This window comes from Pteropus vampyrus, unplaced genomic scaffold (genome assembly GCF_000151845.1).
Source record: "Pteropus vampyrus isolate Shadow unplaced genomic scaffold, Pvam_2.0 Scaffold128, whole genome shotgun sequence".
NCBI lineage: Eukaryota > Metazoa > Chordata > Mammalia > Chiroptera > Pteropodidae > Pteropus > Pteropus vampyrus.
This window is the reverse complement of record NW_011888909.1, coordinates 4416057-4432932: the sequence shown is the minus strand read 5'-3', so window position 1 is coordinate 4432932 and position 16876 is coordinate 4416057. Positions and strand designations below refer to the sequence as shown.

General features: G+C 34.3%; 1 protein-coding gene across 2 annotated transcripts in view; it reads left to right on the top strand.

Annotated features, from left to right (window-relative positions):
- LOC105296721 (S-adenosyl-L-methionine-dependent tRNA 4-demethylwyosine synthase) overlaps nt 1-16876 on the top strand; it is a 186535-nt gene that overhangs the window by 13900 nt on the left and 155759 nt on the right. For both annotated transcript variants that reach the window (XM_011366973.2, XM_011366972.2), the window contains exon 7: nt 12574-12696. In XM_011366973.2, coding sequence (XP_011365275.1) covers nt 12574-12696 — 123 coding nt within the window. The remainder of the gene's footprint in view (nt 1-12573; nt 12697-16876) is intronic.

Genomic DNA, 16876 nt, shown 5'->3' with positions numbered 1-16876 from the left:
AAAATTAACATTTTAAAGTATATAATCCAGTGGTATTTAGTACATTCACAATTTTGTGCAATCACTACCTATATCAAGTTCCAATACCTCTTCATCACCTCAGAAGAAAACCCCTTACTTATTAAGCAGTCATTCTTCACTCCCTTTCCCCCAACCGTGACAACCTCCAATTCGCTTTCTGTCTCTGTGGACTTAACATATTCTGGATATTTTATACAAATGGAATCATGTAATGTGTGACTTTTTTTTTGTCTAGCTTTTTTTACTTAGCTTAATGTTTTGGAGGTTCATCTATGTTGTAGCATGTGTCAGTACTTCATTCCTTTTTACGGCTGAATCATATCCCATTGTATAGATATATCATCTATATGTGATCCATTTATCTGTTGGTGGACATTTTGGTTATTTCTGCCTTTTAGCTATTGTGAATAGTGCTGCTATGATATTCATATATGGATATTTGTTTGAGTAACTTTTCAGTCCTTTTGGGTATATACCTTTTGGAATTGTTGGGTCATGTGGTAATTCTCTCTTTAACTTTTTGAGGAACCACCAATTTTCCACAGTGGCTGCACCATTTTACATCCCCATCAGCAATGCACAATTCTTTGAATTTCTCTACACCAACACTTCTTATTTTCTTTCTTTCTTTTCTTTTTTTTTTTTTTATTACAACCATCCTAGTGAGCGTGAAGTGGTGTCTCCTTGTGGTTTTCTATGCATTTACCTCTGATGTCTGATGATGTTGAATATCTTTTCACATGTTGATTGCCATTTGTATATCTTTTTTGAAGAAATGTCTATATTCAAGTTCTTTGCCCATTTTTTAATTGGATTGTCTTTTTGTTGTTGAATGGTAAGAGTTCTTTATTACATTCTAGATAGTAGACCCTTATCAAAGATATAATTTGCAAATACTTCCCTCAGTAGGTTTTCTTTTCAGTTTCTTAATCATGCCCTTTGATGCACTAAAGATTTTAATTTCTATGAAGTCCAGTTTGTCTGTTGCTCATGTGTTGGGGTCATATATATGAATCCGTTGTTAAATCCAATATAATAAAGATTTAATCTTACATTTTCTTCTAAGAATTTTATAGTTATAGCTCTTATATTTAGGTCTTTGATCCATTGTGAGTTAATTTTTGTGTATGGTATGAGGTAAGGGTGCAGTTATATTCTTTAGCATGTGTATAACCAATTGCCTCAGCACCATTTGTTGAAGAGACTATCCTGTCCCCATTGAATGGACTTAGCACAAGTCATTTGTCCACAGATGTGTGGGTTTTCTGGATTCCCAATTCTATTCCATTAATCTATCAGTCTGTACTTGTGCCAGTAGATTTGTAGTTAAGTTTTGAAATCAGGAGTTCTCCAACTTTGTTCTTTTCCAGTGTTTTGGCATTTTGGGATCCTTTGCAATTCTATATGAATTTGAGGAGCGGTTTCTCCATTTCTGCAAAACACGTTGGGATTTTGATAGCGATTACATTGAGTCTTATAGATCTCTTTGAATAATATTGTCATCGTAGCAATATAAAGGCTTCCAATGAACATGGGATGTCTTTCTACCTATTTAGGTGATCTTTAACTTCTTTCAGCAATATTTGAGCTTTCAGTGTCCAAGGATTTCACCTTTTTGGTTAAATTTTTTTCTTAGGTATTTTATTTCTTTAGATGCTGTCGACTTCCACAGTGGTCAGAGAATATTCCTTTTCCTTTTCTTTTTAAAAAATTGTGGATTTTAGATTTGTATCCCACATAGAACTCATATCATGTGGTTTTCAACTTTTTCTCTGGATTATTTCCCTTAGCATGATTATCTCGAGGTCCAGCCACGTTGTTGCAAATGGCAGTATAGCTTCTTATATAGCTTTTTCTTATAGCTGAGTAATCGTCCATCGTATATATGAACCATATCTTCTTTATCCAATCATCTATCATAGGACACTTCAGTTGCTTTCATGTCTTGGCCATCATGAATGATGCTGCAATGACCATTGGGGTGCATATATCTTTACAGATAAATGATTTCAAATTTTTGAATATTAGGCCCTTATTAGATGCATTGCTTCCAAATATATTTTCCCATTCAGATGGTTGTCTCTCCTTGTCGACGGTTTCTTTGCTGTGCAGAAGCTTTTTAGTTTTTTGTAGTCCCATTCATTTATTTTTGCTTTTACATCCTTTGCCTTTGAGGGCAAATTCATAAAATCCTCTTTAAGTCCAAGGTCCTTGAGTTTAGTTCCTATGTTTTCTTCTATGCAATTTATTGTTTCAGGTCTTATATTAAAGTCCTTAATCCATTTCGAGTTAATTTTGGTGTGTGGTGATAGACAGCAATCTAGTTTCATTCTTTTGCAGGTAGCTTTCCAGTTTTCCCATCACTGTTTATTGAAGAGGCTTTCCTTTCTCCATTGTATGTTTTTGTCTCCTTTGTTGAAAATTATTTGCCCACATCAATGGGGGTCTACATCCGGCCTCTCAGTTCTCTTCCACTGGTCTGTTTGTCTGTTTTTCTGCCAGTATCATGCCATTTTGATTATTGTCGCTTTGTCGTATAATTTGAAGTTGGGCAGAGTGATGCCTCCAGTCTTGCTCTTTTTTTTCAGGATGGCCCTAGCTATTTGAGGTCTTTTGTGCTTCCATACAAATCTGATGATTTTTTGTTCTATTTCTTTAAAAAATGCCGATGGGATTTTGATGGAGATTGCATTAAATCTGTATAATGCTTTAGGTAATAAGGTCATTTTAACTATGTTGAGTCTTCCAATCCAAGAACACACAATATCTTTCCACTTTTTTATATATTCTTTGATTTCTTTTAATAGAGTCTTATAGTTTTCATTATTTAGGTCCTTCACATGTTTCGTTAAATTTATTCCTAGGTATTTTATTCTTTTTGTTGCAATTGTGAAAGGAATTATTTTTTCCACTTCTTTTTCTGACACTTCATTATTAGAGTATAGGAACACTATGGATTTTTGGACATTGATCTTGTATCCAGAAACTTGTTTCTAGTAGTGTTTCTACATAGAGAATCACGTTATCTGCAAAGAGTGACAGTTTGACTTCTTCGTTCCTATTTGGATACCTTTTATTTCTTTCTCTTGCCTGATTGTACTTGCTAGGACCTCCAATGTTATACTGAATAACAGTAGTGATAGTGGACAGCCTTGTCTTGTTCTTGATCTTAGAGGAAAGGTTTTTAGTTTTTCACCATTAAGTATAATGTTGGCTGAGAGTTTGTCATATATGGCCTTTATTATGTTGAGATTCTTTCCTTTTATACCTATTTAATTAAGTGTTTTGATCATAAATGGATGCTGTATCTTGTCAAAGGCTTTTTCTGCGTCTATTGATATAATTCTATGATTCTTATTCTTTATTTTGTTTATGCGGTGTATCATATTAATCAATTTGCATATGTTAACCATCCCTGTGCCCCTGGGTTGAAGCCCACTTTATCATAATGTATAATCTTGAATATGTTATTGTATTCAGTTCGCTAGTGTCTTATTTAGGATTTTGCAACTGTGTTCATGAGAGATATTGGTCTATAGTTTTCATTTTTTGTGTTATCTTTAGAAGGTTTTGGTATCAGAGTAATATTGGCCTCATAAAATGAGTTAGGAAGTATTGCCTCCTCTTTGATTTTTTGCAAGAGTTTGAGGAGAATAGGTATTAAATCTTCTTTGAATGTTTGGTGAAACCATCTGGTCCTGGACTTTTACTTTTTGGTAGGTTTTTGATGATTGTTTCAATTTCCATACTGCTGATTGGTCTATTTGGTTTTCCAGTCCTTCTTGATTCAGTCTAGGAGGATTGTATATTTCTAAGTACTTGTCCATTTCTTCTAGATTATTAAATTTGGTGTTATGTACTTTTTCATAGTATTCTTGTATGATCCTTTGTATTTCTGTGGTATCTGTCATAACTTCTCTTTCATCTCTGATTTCGTTTATGTTCTTTTTCTTTTTCTTTTTTTTTTTTTACAGCAGGAAAGGAGAGCTGTATTAGAAGGGAAATTAAACTTCTAGATGTGGAAGCGGGCCTGAGGAAGCGAAGCGGGGCTCAAGAGGCCTCTTTTTTTTCTTCAGTGAGTCTAGCTGGTGGTTTGCCAATTTTATTAAACTTCTCAAAGAACCAGCTGTTTTTTTTTTCCCTACTGTTTTTTTGTTCTCAATTTTGTTTAATTCTGCTCTAATTTTGATTATTTCCTTCTGCTGATTTAGGTTTCATATGTTCTTTTTCTGGTTTTTGAAGATGAAAGGTTAGGTGGTTTATTTGGGCTTGTTTTTGTTTTTTGAGATAGGCCTGTAATGATAGCAACTTTCCTCTTATTACTGCTTTTACTGTGTCCCAAAAGTTTCGATATGTTGTACTATCATTATCATTCATTTCTATGTGTCTCTTGATCTCTCTTTTTACTTCTTCTCTGACCCAGTTATTCTTCAGTAGTGTGTTGTTTAATCTCCATGTATTTGTTTTTCCTGCTTTCTTTTTACAGTTGATCTCTAGCTTCAAAACATTATGCTCAGAGAATGGTATGATTTCAACCCTCCTATATTTGTTGAGGCTGTCTCTGTGTCCCAGTATGTGGTCAGTCCTTGAGAATGTTCCATGTGCACTAGAGAAGAATGTAGAAGCAGCTGTTTTGGGATGAAAGGCTCTGTAAATGTCAATTATGTCTAGCTAGTCTAATGTGTCATTGAAGGATGTTATTTCCTTATTGATCTTCTGTTTGAATGATCTGTCCATATCTGACAGTGGGGTATTTAGGTCTCGTATTATGATAGTGTTTTGGTCTGTTTCTCCCTTTAGTTCTGTTAGTAATTGCTTTACATATTTCAGGGCTCCCTGATTGGGAGCATAGATATTAATAAGTTTTATGTCTTCTTGGTGCATCATTTCCTTTATCATTTATGAAGTGTCTCTCAGTATCTTTCTTTACCTTTTTTATTTTGAAGCCGATTTTGTCTGATATTAGCATTGCTATTCTCACTTTTCTCTAATGCCATTTGCTTGAAATATCATTTTCCACCCTTTCGCTTTGAGTCTATATTTGTCATTAGACTGAGATGTGTCTTCTGGAGGCGGCATTTGGTTTGATTGATTTTTTGTTCCAGTCTGCACTCTGGGCCTTTATATTGGTGAGTTCAGTTTATTTACATTTAGGTGGTTATTGAAATATAAGGTCTTTTTATAGTCATTTTATCTTTTGCTTTCCGGTAGCTCGGTGTTTCCATTGTTTCCTTGTCCTTGCATTTCTGTGAACTATTTTAATTTGGTTGGGTTTTGTAGATTTTCCCTCTGGTCCTTCTTGTTTTATGTATGTTATGTACTTCATTTTTCAATCTTTGGTGTGCAGTTACCTTTAAGAATAAGTAAAGGATAGTTGTGTATAATAGTCCATTTTCTTCTGCGTGTGTCTTATCTCCATTCCCTTTCACAAATTTGGATCTTTGAATTCTCTCCTTTTCTGTTATCATTGTCTCAAATTATTCATATGTATGCTGAACTGTATTTCTATCTCGCAATAGCAATTCTCTTCTTATCATTTAAGCTTATAATACCGTGTACTTTATAAGGGTTGCACTACTTTGCTCCTATCTGCCTGTTAGTCCCCTTACTCATATAATTATGTTTTTTTTTTTTTTTTTTTTATCATTTTGTTTCAGGTGTGCTGCCCCTTTTAGCATTTCCTGTAATGCAGGCCTCATAGTGGAGAATTCCCTCAACTTTTCTATGTCTGGAAAGGTCTTTATTTCTCCTTCATATCTAAAGGAGAGTTTTGCTGGATACATTATTCTTGGCTGGTAATTCCTTTCATTTAGTAGTTTGAATATTTGGTTCCATTTGTTTTTGTTTGTAAGATTTGTGCTGAGAAGTCTGAAGATAGTCTAATGGGTTTTCCTTTTTAGGTTACCATCTTCTTTTCCCTGGCTGCATTGAGAATTCTTTGTGTGACATTAATTTTTGATAATTTTAATATATCGTGCTTGGAGAAGGCCTTTTTGGGTTGAGATAATTGGGTGTTTTGTTAGCTTCTTGGATTTGAAGCTCCAGCTTATTCCTTCAATTTGGGAAATTCTCTTCCACTGTTTGTCTGAATATGCTCTCTGATCCCTTCTCCTTTTCTTCTCCTTCTGGAATACCCATTATGTCACATTTCCTGATGCTGTCAGCTAGTTCTTGTATTTCTGTTTCATTATTTTTCATTCTATGGTCTCCTCTTCCTTCTGAATTAGTTCTAGATTTCTTTCTTTGATATCAGTGATCCTTTTCTCCATTTGGTCATCTTTATTTCCTAAGCTTGCTATTTCATTCTTCACCTATTTTAGTGTGTTCTTCAGCTCCAGAAGTTCTGTTTGGTTCTTTATCCAGGTTTCAGTTTACTTGCTAAAAACTCATTCTGCTGGTTTAATTTTTTTTTTCAACTCCTGGAATTGTTGATATGAGTTATTTTTGGGTCTCATTGAGTTTTTTCGTAAGTACAATCCTGAGTTTTCTGTCATTTAAGTTGCATATTTCTATGCCTATAAGCTAATTTTCTAGGGATTTTTCTCTTTCTTTCTGAGCTGCCTTGTCACCCTGGTGTTTGATGGACTATTTCTCTGCCTGGGCGTTAATGGGAGTGCATTCCACTTTTTTTTTTCTTTTCAAAAGATTTATGATATTAAAAAGATTTATGATATAAAAGGTCTCTCTTTAGCCTGTTGCTAAGAGGGTGTTTTTCTTTTGATTTCTAGTAGGTGGCATCCAAGCCTCTTGGATCTCTGCCTTGAGACTTAATAATGGCTTTTTTTTTTCTTATAAATAATCAATCACAATTGCTACCCTCAGTTTCAGTTCCTGTGTTAGTGACAATTTGATAGTCTTTGCTCAGATTCCCCTGGGGCTTTGTGGTGTTCAATCTTGGAGGTGCTGTTCGGTTTGGAGGATAAGGGGTTGGAGCAAGGGCGTGTTCTGGGTTTGTGGGTGGGAGTTGCTGCTAGTCTCCGTGTCTCAATCTCCTGCTTTGCAATCATAGCTGTTAAGACCCAACTGTTGCCCCTCTACACTTAGTTCTCCCTCTGCTTTGTGCACTGATCCCTGGCTCTGCTGGGTGGAGCTCACAGATCCTTCAGGCAGGGCTTTTTGGGGAACTGGCAATTTCTCCGTCTCTCTCCTCCTGTAGGGAGCTCTGACTGTGAGAGGCAGCTTTTTTGTTCCTCCCAATCTATCCTCCAGACTCCCAGTGTTCTGGCCTCTGGAAGCTCTTATGCACAGACCACTTGCTCAGACGCGCTTATGTGCAGATTGAGTGTGTTATTTGTTGAGTTTTAGGTGTTTAGCTTATTGTTATTTCAAGGGGAGAGATCCAGGGACATCTCACTCCACTAAGCTTCTGACCCAGAGAATATACTTTGGATGACTTTAAACTATTAAAATTTATTAAGACTTGCTTGGAGCCTAACATATGGCCTGTCCTGATGAATATTCCATGTGTACTTCAGAAGAATGCGTAATCTGTTTTTGAGTGGAGGGTTCTGTATGTCAGTTAGATCTAACTGGATTATAAGTGTTGTCCTTATCCTCTGTTTTCTTATTAATCTGTTCAATTTTTCTATCTTTCATTGCACATGAAGTAAAGAAGTTTCCAACTATTAATGTAGAACTGTCTTTTTCTTTTGCAATTCTGTCTGTCAGTTTTTTCTTTATATGTTTTGGTGTCTGTTAGGTGCATATATGTTTATAATTGTTAATCTTTCTTGATTCAGTGCTTTTATCAATATATAATGCCCTTTATCTCTTGTAACAATTTTGACTTAAAGTCTGTTTTGTGTGATATTAGTATAGCTGCCCCCACTCTCTCTTGGTTACTATTTGCATGGAATATCTTTTTCTGTTTTTTTTGAATTTTAACCTGTTTATATATTTGGATCTAAACTGAGTCTTTTGTAGATACCATAGAGTTGGTTCCTGGTTTTTTTTTTTTTTAATTCATTTTACCTGTCTCTGCCTTTGAATTGGAGAGTTTAATACATTTTCATTTAAAGTAATTACTAATAAAGACTTACTTTTGTCATTTTATTATGCTTTCTATATATCTTACATCTCTTTGTTTCTCAGTTTGTTCATTAGTGCTGTCTTTTATATTTTATTGATTTTTTTATGGTATACCATTTTGATTCCTTTCTCAATTTCATTTCTGTACATTTTATTAATTTATTTTTTAAATTTATTTCATTTCTGTACATTTTAAAGTTATGTTGTCCCTTGGTATCTACAAGGGATTGGTTCCATGACCCCCTGCAGATGCCAACATCTGTGGATCTTTAAGTCCCTCATATAAAATGATGTAGTATTTGCTTATAACCTATGCACATCCTCCTGTGTGTACTTTAAATCATCTCTAAGTTACTTATAATACTTAATACAATGTAAATGCTATGTTAATAGTTGTTATACTGTATTGTTTAGGGAATAGTGACAAAAAGGTTCATATTCAGTACAGACAAACCATCATAAGCCTAGTATATATCAGCAACAATGTAACTGTTTTTTTAAAAAATATTTTTCATCTGTGGATGTAGAAGCTGCAGATATGAAGGACCATAAGTAGTTACCCTGGGGGTTGCAGTTAACTTCTTTCACTTATAACACTCGATTTGAATTAATACCACCTCAATATACAAAACTGTGCTCCTGTTCGGCTCTGTATCTTCCCCTCTATGTTGTTGTTGTTACAAATTACAACTTTATACATTGTGTGTCCATTGACATGGATTTATAGTTAATTGTTTTATGCATTTGTCTTTTAAATAATACAAATAAAAAAAGAGGAGTTACAAGCCAAAAATACAATAATATTGGTTTTTGTATTTACTTATGTAGCTATCTGTACCTCTATTTTTTCTTCATACAGCTTTGAGTCATTGTCAGATGTCCTTTTCATTTCTGCCTGAAGGATTCTCTTTAGCATTTTTGTAGGGCAGGTCTTCTGATAATGAATTCCTTCAATTTTTGTTTATCTGAGAATGTCTCCATTTCTTGATCAGTTTTGAAGGATGGCTTTGCTGAATATAGAATCCTTGGTTGACAGGTTTTTTTTTGTCTACTGCCTTCTGGCCTAAGGGATTCTTGATGAAAAGTTAGCTGTTAATCTTATCTTTTTGAAACTCCTTTGTATGTTGAGTTGCTTCTCTCTTGCTGCTTTCAAGATTCTCTCTTTGTCATTGTCTTGACAGTCTGATCATAATGTGTCTCAGTTTGGTTCTCTGACTTTATCTTTCTTCAAGTTTATTGAGATTCTTGGATGTGTAGATTCATGTATTTTATCAAATTTAGGAAATTTTCAGACATTATTTCTTCTATTGTTTCTGCTCTTTCTCGTCTCTCCTTCTAAGACTCTCCCTCTGTATGTGTTGGTGTCTTTCATGGTGTCCTATAGGTCCTTTGGGCTCTGTTCATTTTTCCTACTGGCCAATTTCAACTGATCTGTTTTCATGTTTGCTCATTCTTCTGCCTACTCAAATCTGCCATTGAAACCCTCCAGTGAAATTTTCAGTTCAGGTATACTTTTCAGCTCAAGAACTTCTTTGTGTTTATTTTTTAAAATTTTTATTTCTGTGTTGATATTCTTATTTGCTGAGATGTTGTTCTCCTGGTTTCCTTCAGCTCTTTGTACATGATTTTCTTTACCTCTTTGAGCATATTTAAGACAGTTAACTTGAAGTCCTTCTCTAGTAAGTCCAGTGTGTATGTTTCCTCAGGGACAGTTTCTGTTAATTTCTCCTGTGAATATTGCCATGCTTTTTATCTCTTTGCATGCTTCATAATGTTTTATTGAAAACTGCACACTTTGAATATTATATGTTACTGTGAAAATCAGATTTTTTTCCCCTCCTCATAGTTTAGTTTTATAGTTTACTGTAGGTTGTAATTGTTTATTTAGTGATTTTTTTAAAACTATTTTTGTAGACTGTATCTGTTGTCATGTGTGTTTCTGAAGTCTGTTTTCTGTTTCTCGTGTTCTGCTAGTGTTTTGATATTTTCCTTGAATGCCTTTTTAAAGTTTCCTTTTTCTTAATTCAGTGTTTTCTCGATTTAAATTAAGCCTTTGGCTAATTCCCAGCAGTTCTGACAAAGTTAAATCTTTTGGTTTTTGCTAAACTTTTAGGTTTTTCTGTGGGGAAATAGGCCTTTGGAGTTATCTACTTTGCCATTTTTACTGACACCACTATTCTTAACATTTAAAAAATTTAAGTTAAATATTTTTAAAATTAAAAGTAACACTTGTACATTTAAAGCCTCAAGTAGTACTTCTAGGCTTATAATTAAAAAACGGTACTTCCTTGCCTCATTCTATCTAATTCTTATTTTCCCAAGGCCACCACTTCTAATTCTTTTAGCTTTTTCATCAGACATTTACCTCTATATTCCTAAAGAATGAGCCCTTCCTGCTTTTTTAAAAAATTTCAAAATCACACACACACAGTATCAGTTCCTTTCCTCTTGTTTTCTTATATAGTTGTATCATGCTTTCTGGTTTGACCCTTATTCATTGTTTCATTATTGTAACTGTGTACATATTCACATCTGTCATATATACAATATTGTTACATTTTCATTCTTATACATTTATTTCTCTTAAGATAAGTGCTATATCTGCTTTGATTTTTCAGTAACCATCACTAATTCATTCCAGAACTCTAATAGAACCAAAAATTGTTTTTCAGTATTGTATAGTTTTTATTGAGTTTTTGGAGGCCCTCATGAATCCTCTTCTGATCCACATTGGCATGACTGCCCTCCAACCCTTCATGCAGTTGAAGTCTTGTGTCTTCTATCCAGCTTTACTTTAGCTAGCTTCCTGGGTTGGATTTTCTGATTCTGGTATCTTATATCTTCTTATTTCTTGGTTGTCTTTTGTTTTTTTGGAGCATGTTCTCCAGTAGCTCTTTAAGAAAGTGTGTTTTGGATGTAAATTTTCAGATTTGTCATGTCTGTATGTCTTTATCCTAGTTATTCACAGTTGATTAATGCTTTGGCTGAGTATAGAATTCTAGATGAGAGTAATTTTCTTTCAGAAATTGAATGCATTGATTCATTGTCTTTTAGTTAAGAGTATTGCTTTTGGGAACCCCCGTTTACTCTGGTTCTGAATTTTTATTATATAATATTCCTCCACCCCTCCCATAAACCTTCAAACCTCTTAATAAAATCCCTCTAATCATCTATACTTCGTTTTTTCCCCCCTTAATTTTCTGCCTATCTTTCTTGCTTTCTTCTCTTGCACAGAGTGTTTATTTCTAATTTATCTTTATACCAGTGATGCAGCCTTGTGGGGTCCCAGCTTTGACTCTGGTCTTCTGTGTTAGACTCTCCTCTTAGTATTGTCTCCTCAACTTTACTTGCTCTTTCCTTGTCCTGTACAGCAGATACTTTCAGTTCCCTTTCTCGCTACCTCCTAAGATTCTCTTTTTAGTTCATATTTGTGCTCTTTGGATTCCTTGCCTTTTTGCCAACCCAATGATACATTTAAGATTATGCTTTAAAAATATTATATTATTCAGCTTTTGTTATTTCCTACAGGAGAGTCGTTCAGTATAATCCACCCTATTGCTGGGAGCAGAAGTCCTAGTTAACTCTCACCCACTCTAGTTTGACTCTCTACCCTACTGGCACTGCTCTTTTCTAGGTCCAAGGAACTTCCTGTTGTCAAGTGTCATGGATTTGTCTCTGTCTTTGTTTTACCTGACCTCTGAACAGTGTTGGACATTGCTGACTCCTTTGAATCACTCTTATCTTGATTTCATGACATCATTCTTATTGTTATCTTCCTTTTTACTAGGAATCTTCTTCATTTATCTAACCTCTACATGTTGAAGTCATTCATGGTGCTAGGTTCTGTTCTTTGTTGATACTTCCTTCCTGTATGATCTTACATAGTTTCATGGCTTTCTGTACTATCTGTATGGCAGTTATTCTTAGGTTTGTATTTCTAGCTCTAAGAGTTACCCTGAATTTTGTTCTTATATATGTAATTGCCTCTTTAAAATCTCCATGTGGATGTCTAAGGCATCTCATATTTCACAAATGCAAAATGGAGCTCTTCCTTTCCATTCTACCAGCCTGTTTCTTCCCATGGAGTTCTCATCTTAGTAAACAACACCACCATCTCAATTACTTAAAAAAGAAACTTAAGAGCCATGTTGATTCCTTTCTTTTCCTCATTCCTGCATTAATTACTCACCAAGTCTTGTTGGCTCTTTGTCTAAAACAGCAGTTAGGAAACTTTTTCTGTAGAGGGCCAACTTGTAAATATTTTCAGCTTTTTGGGCCATATGGTTTCTCTTGCAACTATCAGTTTGCCATTGTATCAAGAAAATAGCCATAGCCATAGATAATATGTAAATGATGGGCACCTTCAGATTGACTTGAGACTGGCTGGATTTGGCCTATGGGCCACAGATTACTGGTCTCTGGCTAAAAATATTTTATATCCATTCAGTGACTTCACAATTTGGGAGGGAGTAGTAGATGGTTTACTACTTTGAACAATGTATTTCTGAAGCATTGATGTTCCAGGAGGAGGAGCCCTTTGAGAGCACCAGTGAGGAAGAGCCTGATACCGAGGACCACCAGAGTCTAAGTTCTGTTGTTGATGTTGAGGACCTCGGCAAAATTATGAATCGTGTGAAGAAAGAAAAGGTACTGTAATTTTGGAAAATAGAGAACTTGAATCCTGCAGTTAACATCTAGCATTCTGTATTGGTGTGTAGTGCATCTGAGCTCATAATTAGACAGTTTTATTTCTTTGCCTCCTATCTTGAATTTTATACTTTTTTTTTTGTTGCCATTTTTACATGAACTTTGTGAAAATCTTCCCCCTTGGTCCTGTGAAAACGAGATTGTAGTAGGATAGGCAGAAGATTTTAGGACAAGAACAGAGGAAAGGCTAGGTAGTAGGATGGACTTCATTCATTGTTGTCACTGAAAATGACAGAATGAACAGCATGAAAAGATTGGTTAGTGTTGAGATTCCAAGAGGAACTGTCGTGTAGAGTTGCTTCCCTGTCATAGATATTGATTGGTATTTGTCTTCGGATGATGGCAGCTTGGTTTGTAGGTGTTGAGATCAGTATGGGTGGAGGCTCTCAGAATATAGGAAATATTAGTCTGGGTGCTCATTTTCTCAGTGACTAGATAAATGTGAGAAGGTACAGTGTAGTAAGATGATATGCAGATTCCAATGATCTAAAGTTGAAATAATATATACAATTATATAAAAATACGAAGTCTCAATTTTTGTGTGAGTTTTGGGAAATGAGAATATCCTAAACTAAAAATGTATCAAGTACATCAGTCTTAGAAACAAAAAAAGTAAAACTATGGAACAATCTAAGAAAATCAATGATAAAAACACAAACTCAAGTGAAGGATTCAGTAAAGTAGTGGGATATAGTAAGATAAAAAGTTAAAAAGCCTATGTATTTCCAAATAATAACCAGTTAAAAGCTATAGTGGAAGAGAAGACCTTATTTACAACAGCCACATAAAAGATAAATAGGTACATAGGAATACATTTAGAAAGAAATATCCTAAATCTATGTGAAGAAAACTTTAAAACATTTCTGAAAGATATAAAAGTACCTGGAACAAATGGAAAGACATCCTGTTTTTAGATATGGTGACTCAGTATTGCAAAAATGTCAGTTCTTTTAAGTTAATATATAAGTCTGATGCAGTTCATTAAAAATTCCAAGGAAATTTTTTTCTAGAGCCAGACTGGTTAATTCATGTGGAAAAATAAATATGCAAGAATGATTAGGAAGACCTTGGCAAAATAGTAATGAGAAAGACTAGCTCTATCAGATACTGAAACTTACTTCAAGGCACCTGTAATTAGAACTGGTACTGGCTCCTGATGAGATAGACAGACTTATATAACAGAATAAAATTCCAGGAATAGACCCAGGAATATATGGGAATTTCATATATGATAAAAGTGGTATCTCTTTTCCCCAGGGAGAAAATATACTTTTAAGATAAGTGATGTTGACAACTGGATGGCTACTTGTGAAAAGATAAAATTGTCTCTGCATTTTATACATGCATCAGAATAAACTCTAATTGGGTCAGAGATCTAAATGTTGAAAAAATATGTAAATAATAGAATTAGATGTATTATTTTATAACCTGGAGAATGGTTTTCTATATGATTCAAAATCTAGGACAATAAAAGATTGAATTTATCAGTGATTTGCATGCCTGTAAGCAAAATCAAATGGTAAATGATAAAGTGAGGGAAAATATTTGCCCCTGATAAAGAAGGGGTTAATTTTTCTACTATGCAAAGTGCTCTCAAAAATCGAATAAAAAATAAGATTGACCTAAAACCTAATAGAAACAAATGGCAAAACAAATGAATAGGCAAGTCTCAAAAAAAAGCTCCACAAATAGACTTTAAACATGTGGAAAAAAATAAAAATTAAACCTACATTGACATACATTTCTCACTTATCAAAATAGTAAAAATTCAAAAATTGGGCAACACACACAATTGGTGAGGCTCTTGGGAAATAGGCACTCACACCTTTGGATGGGAGTCCAGAATAGTATAAACCATACGATGGGGCTTTTGGTAGTCTACCAAATTCACACGCATTTACCTATGTTTCAGCAGGCTCAGTTATAATGAATTTGCCTTGAAGACAAAAATTCACAAATACAGGATAGCATCTGCACAAGGTTATGCCTCACAGCATATATAGCAAACAATGGTCAGATATTGATTGAGAAAAACATGATAAATCAACATGATACAATATTGTGCAGCTGTGAAAAATAATAAGGTGTATACATATGCATTAATGTGAACTCCAGATGTTGGATTTGATTTGGAAGCTGATATGAACTTAAGATTTTTAAAAAATGTATATTGTCATGTTACATTTAGAAACTTATAATTTAACTGTATATGTGTATAAACAATATTTTGTAGCTGTGTTCATGGAAAGGACCTTTCATGTTCTGATATTAAAACCATTTCAATTCAATTGACCTGCAGTTCAGTTCAATTTGGTCACTAACTACCTAGAGTTAGCGCCAGACTACACAAGTTTAGGGCATAGTCCTGCATAAGACTGTCCTCCACTTCAGATGGCAGCTGTAAGTCTTGGGAGCCACCTGGACTTCTGATCTACTTGTTATTAATTTGGGGATCTCATGACCCCCTCAGGTTCGATAATTTGGTAGAATTATGGCTGACTCAGAACTCATTGACAGCATTATCATTATGATTACAGTTTTATTATAAAGGATACAAATTAGAAACAACCAAGTTGAAAAAACACACAGGGCAAATTTTGGGAGTAGAAGGGTGGAGAAGAGATCTAGAATTTCTGTGTTCTCTCTTCATGGAATCTGAGTCCCCTCACCACATCAGTGTATTTACTACCAGGAAGGTTTACTGAGCATTAGCATCCAGATTTTTTTATTGGGGTCGCATTATATATGCATGATTGATTAGATCATTGGCCACATGATCGAACTCAATCTCCAGCCATCCTCCCTTCCCTGGAGATTCAGCTGGCCTAAGTTGGTTTTCTGGTAACTACCCCTAACCTAAAGTATCTAGGGACCCACTGTATGAATCACCATATTAGCATAACAAAGACACTTGTGTCATTTGGAAATCCCAAGGTTGTTTTGGAGTTCTGTGCTAGGAAGGGGCAGGACATTTGAGGATATTTGAAATGGATATTTTGTTAGATATTAGATTTAAAAATTTTTTCTTCATTGTAATAATATAATTCTGTAGGATCAGGTTCTTTTTTAGGAGATGAATTCTGCAGTATTTTAAGGATGAAGCACCATGATGTTTACAACACTTTCAAGTGGTTCAGCAAATTTTTATTCACACACACATGTATTTTGTATGTATATGTATGTGTGTGCATGGATGGATGGATAGATAATGATTAAGTAAAAGTAGTGAATCTTAGTGAAAGCAATATGGGTCTTCATTGTACCTTTCAACTTTTCTGAGGGTTTGAAATAAAAAGTATGAGGGGAGCTACTAAAACAAAACAAAACCTAGTATCAACTGAATTATAAGCTATTTATGATAATGCCATTTGAGAATATCTCCCATTTTTTGATAGTACTAGTTGGCGAATGACTAGTTTTGAACTATATAAAGTCTTAAGAATATATTCCTTGCATAAAACGTGAGGACCCTCTAATTTTATTGTGAGTGGCCCCTCCTATAACAAATGATACTTTAAGGAAATAAATATAACATTTATTTGCCTAATTAAATTTTTTTCACTATAAATAAACATATCTGTAATAATGAAAATTCAGAAAATAGTTGAAGAGTAAAACCCTACCAGTAATTCTTCCCAGAAAAATCACTATTAGTATCTGGAATATTTATTTAAATTTTGTTTATATACACCCAAATGTCCATTTTATTATAAAAATATTTGTCATTCTCAGATAGTCTTTATAATCTCATTTAACAATCTTACAGAAAAATCTTTTTAAAGTAATAAATACCGATACAGGCTGTGTTACAAGAGATTACTTTTGGGAAGTTATCATTAAAAGCTGCTTTATTTTGAGTTTTACTGTCCCTATTAACCTGCACAGGAAGGAGTACCTTTTTTCTGTCTTGGGATGAAAACTGCAGACTCTGTGACACTTCTAATCATTTTTGTTAATGTAGTATTGTAGACACTTTAAAGCACAGAGTCTTATTTTGGCAGTGGAATGTGTAGTCCTGTATAATACTAAGTAATACTAAATAAACTATATCAAAGTTTCCAATTTAATTCAAAGGTGTAACTTCTTCCTAATTTATTGTCTAATTTCAGTGCTATTTTCT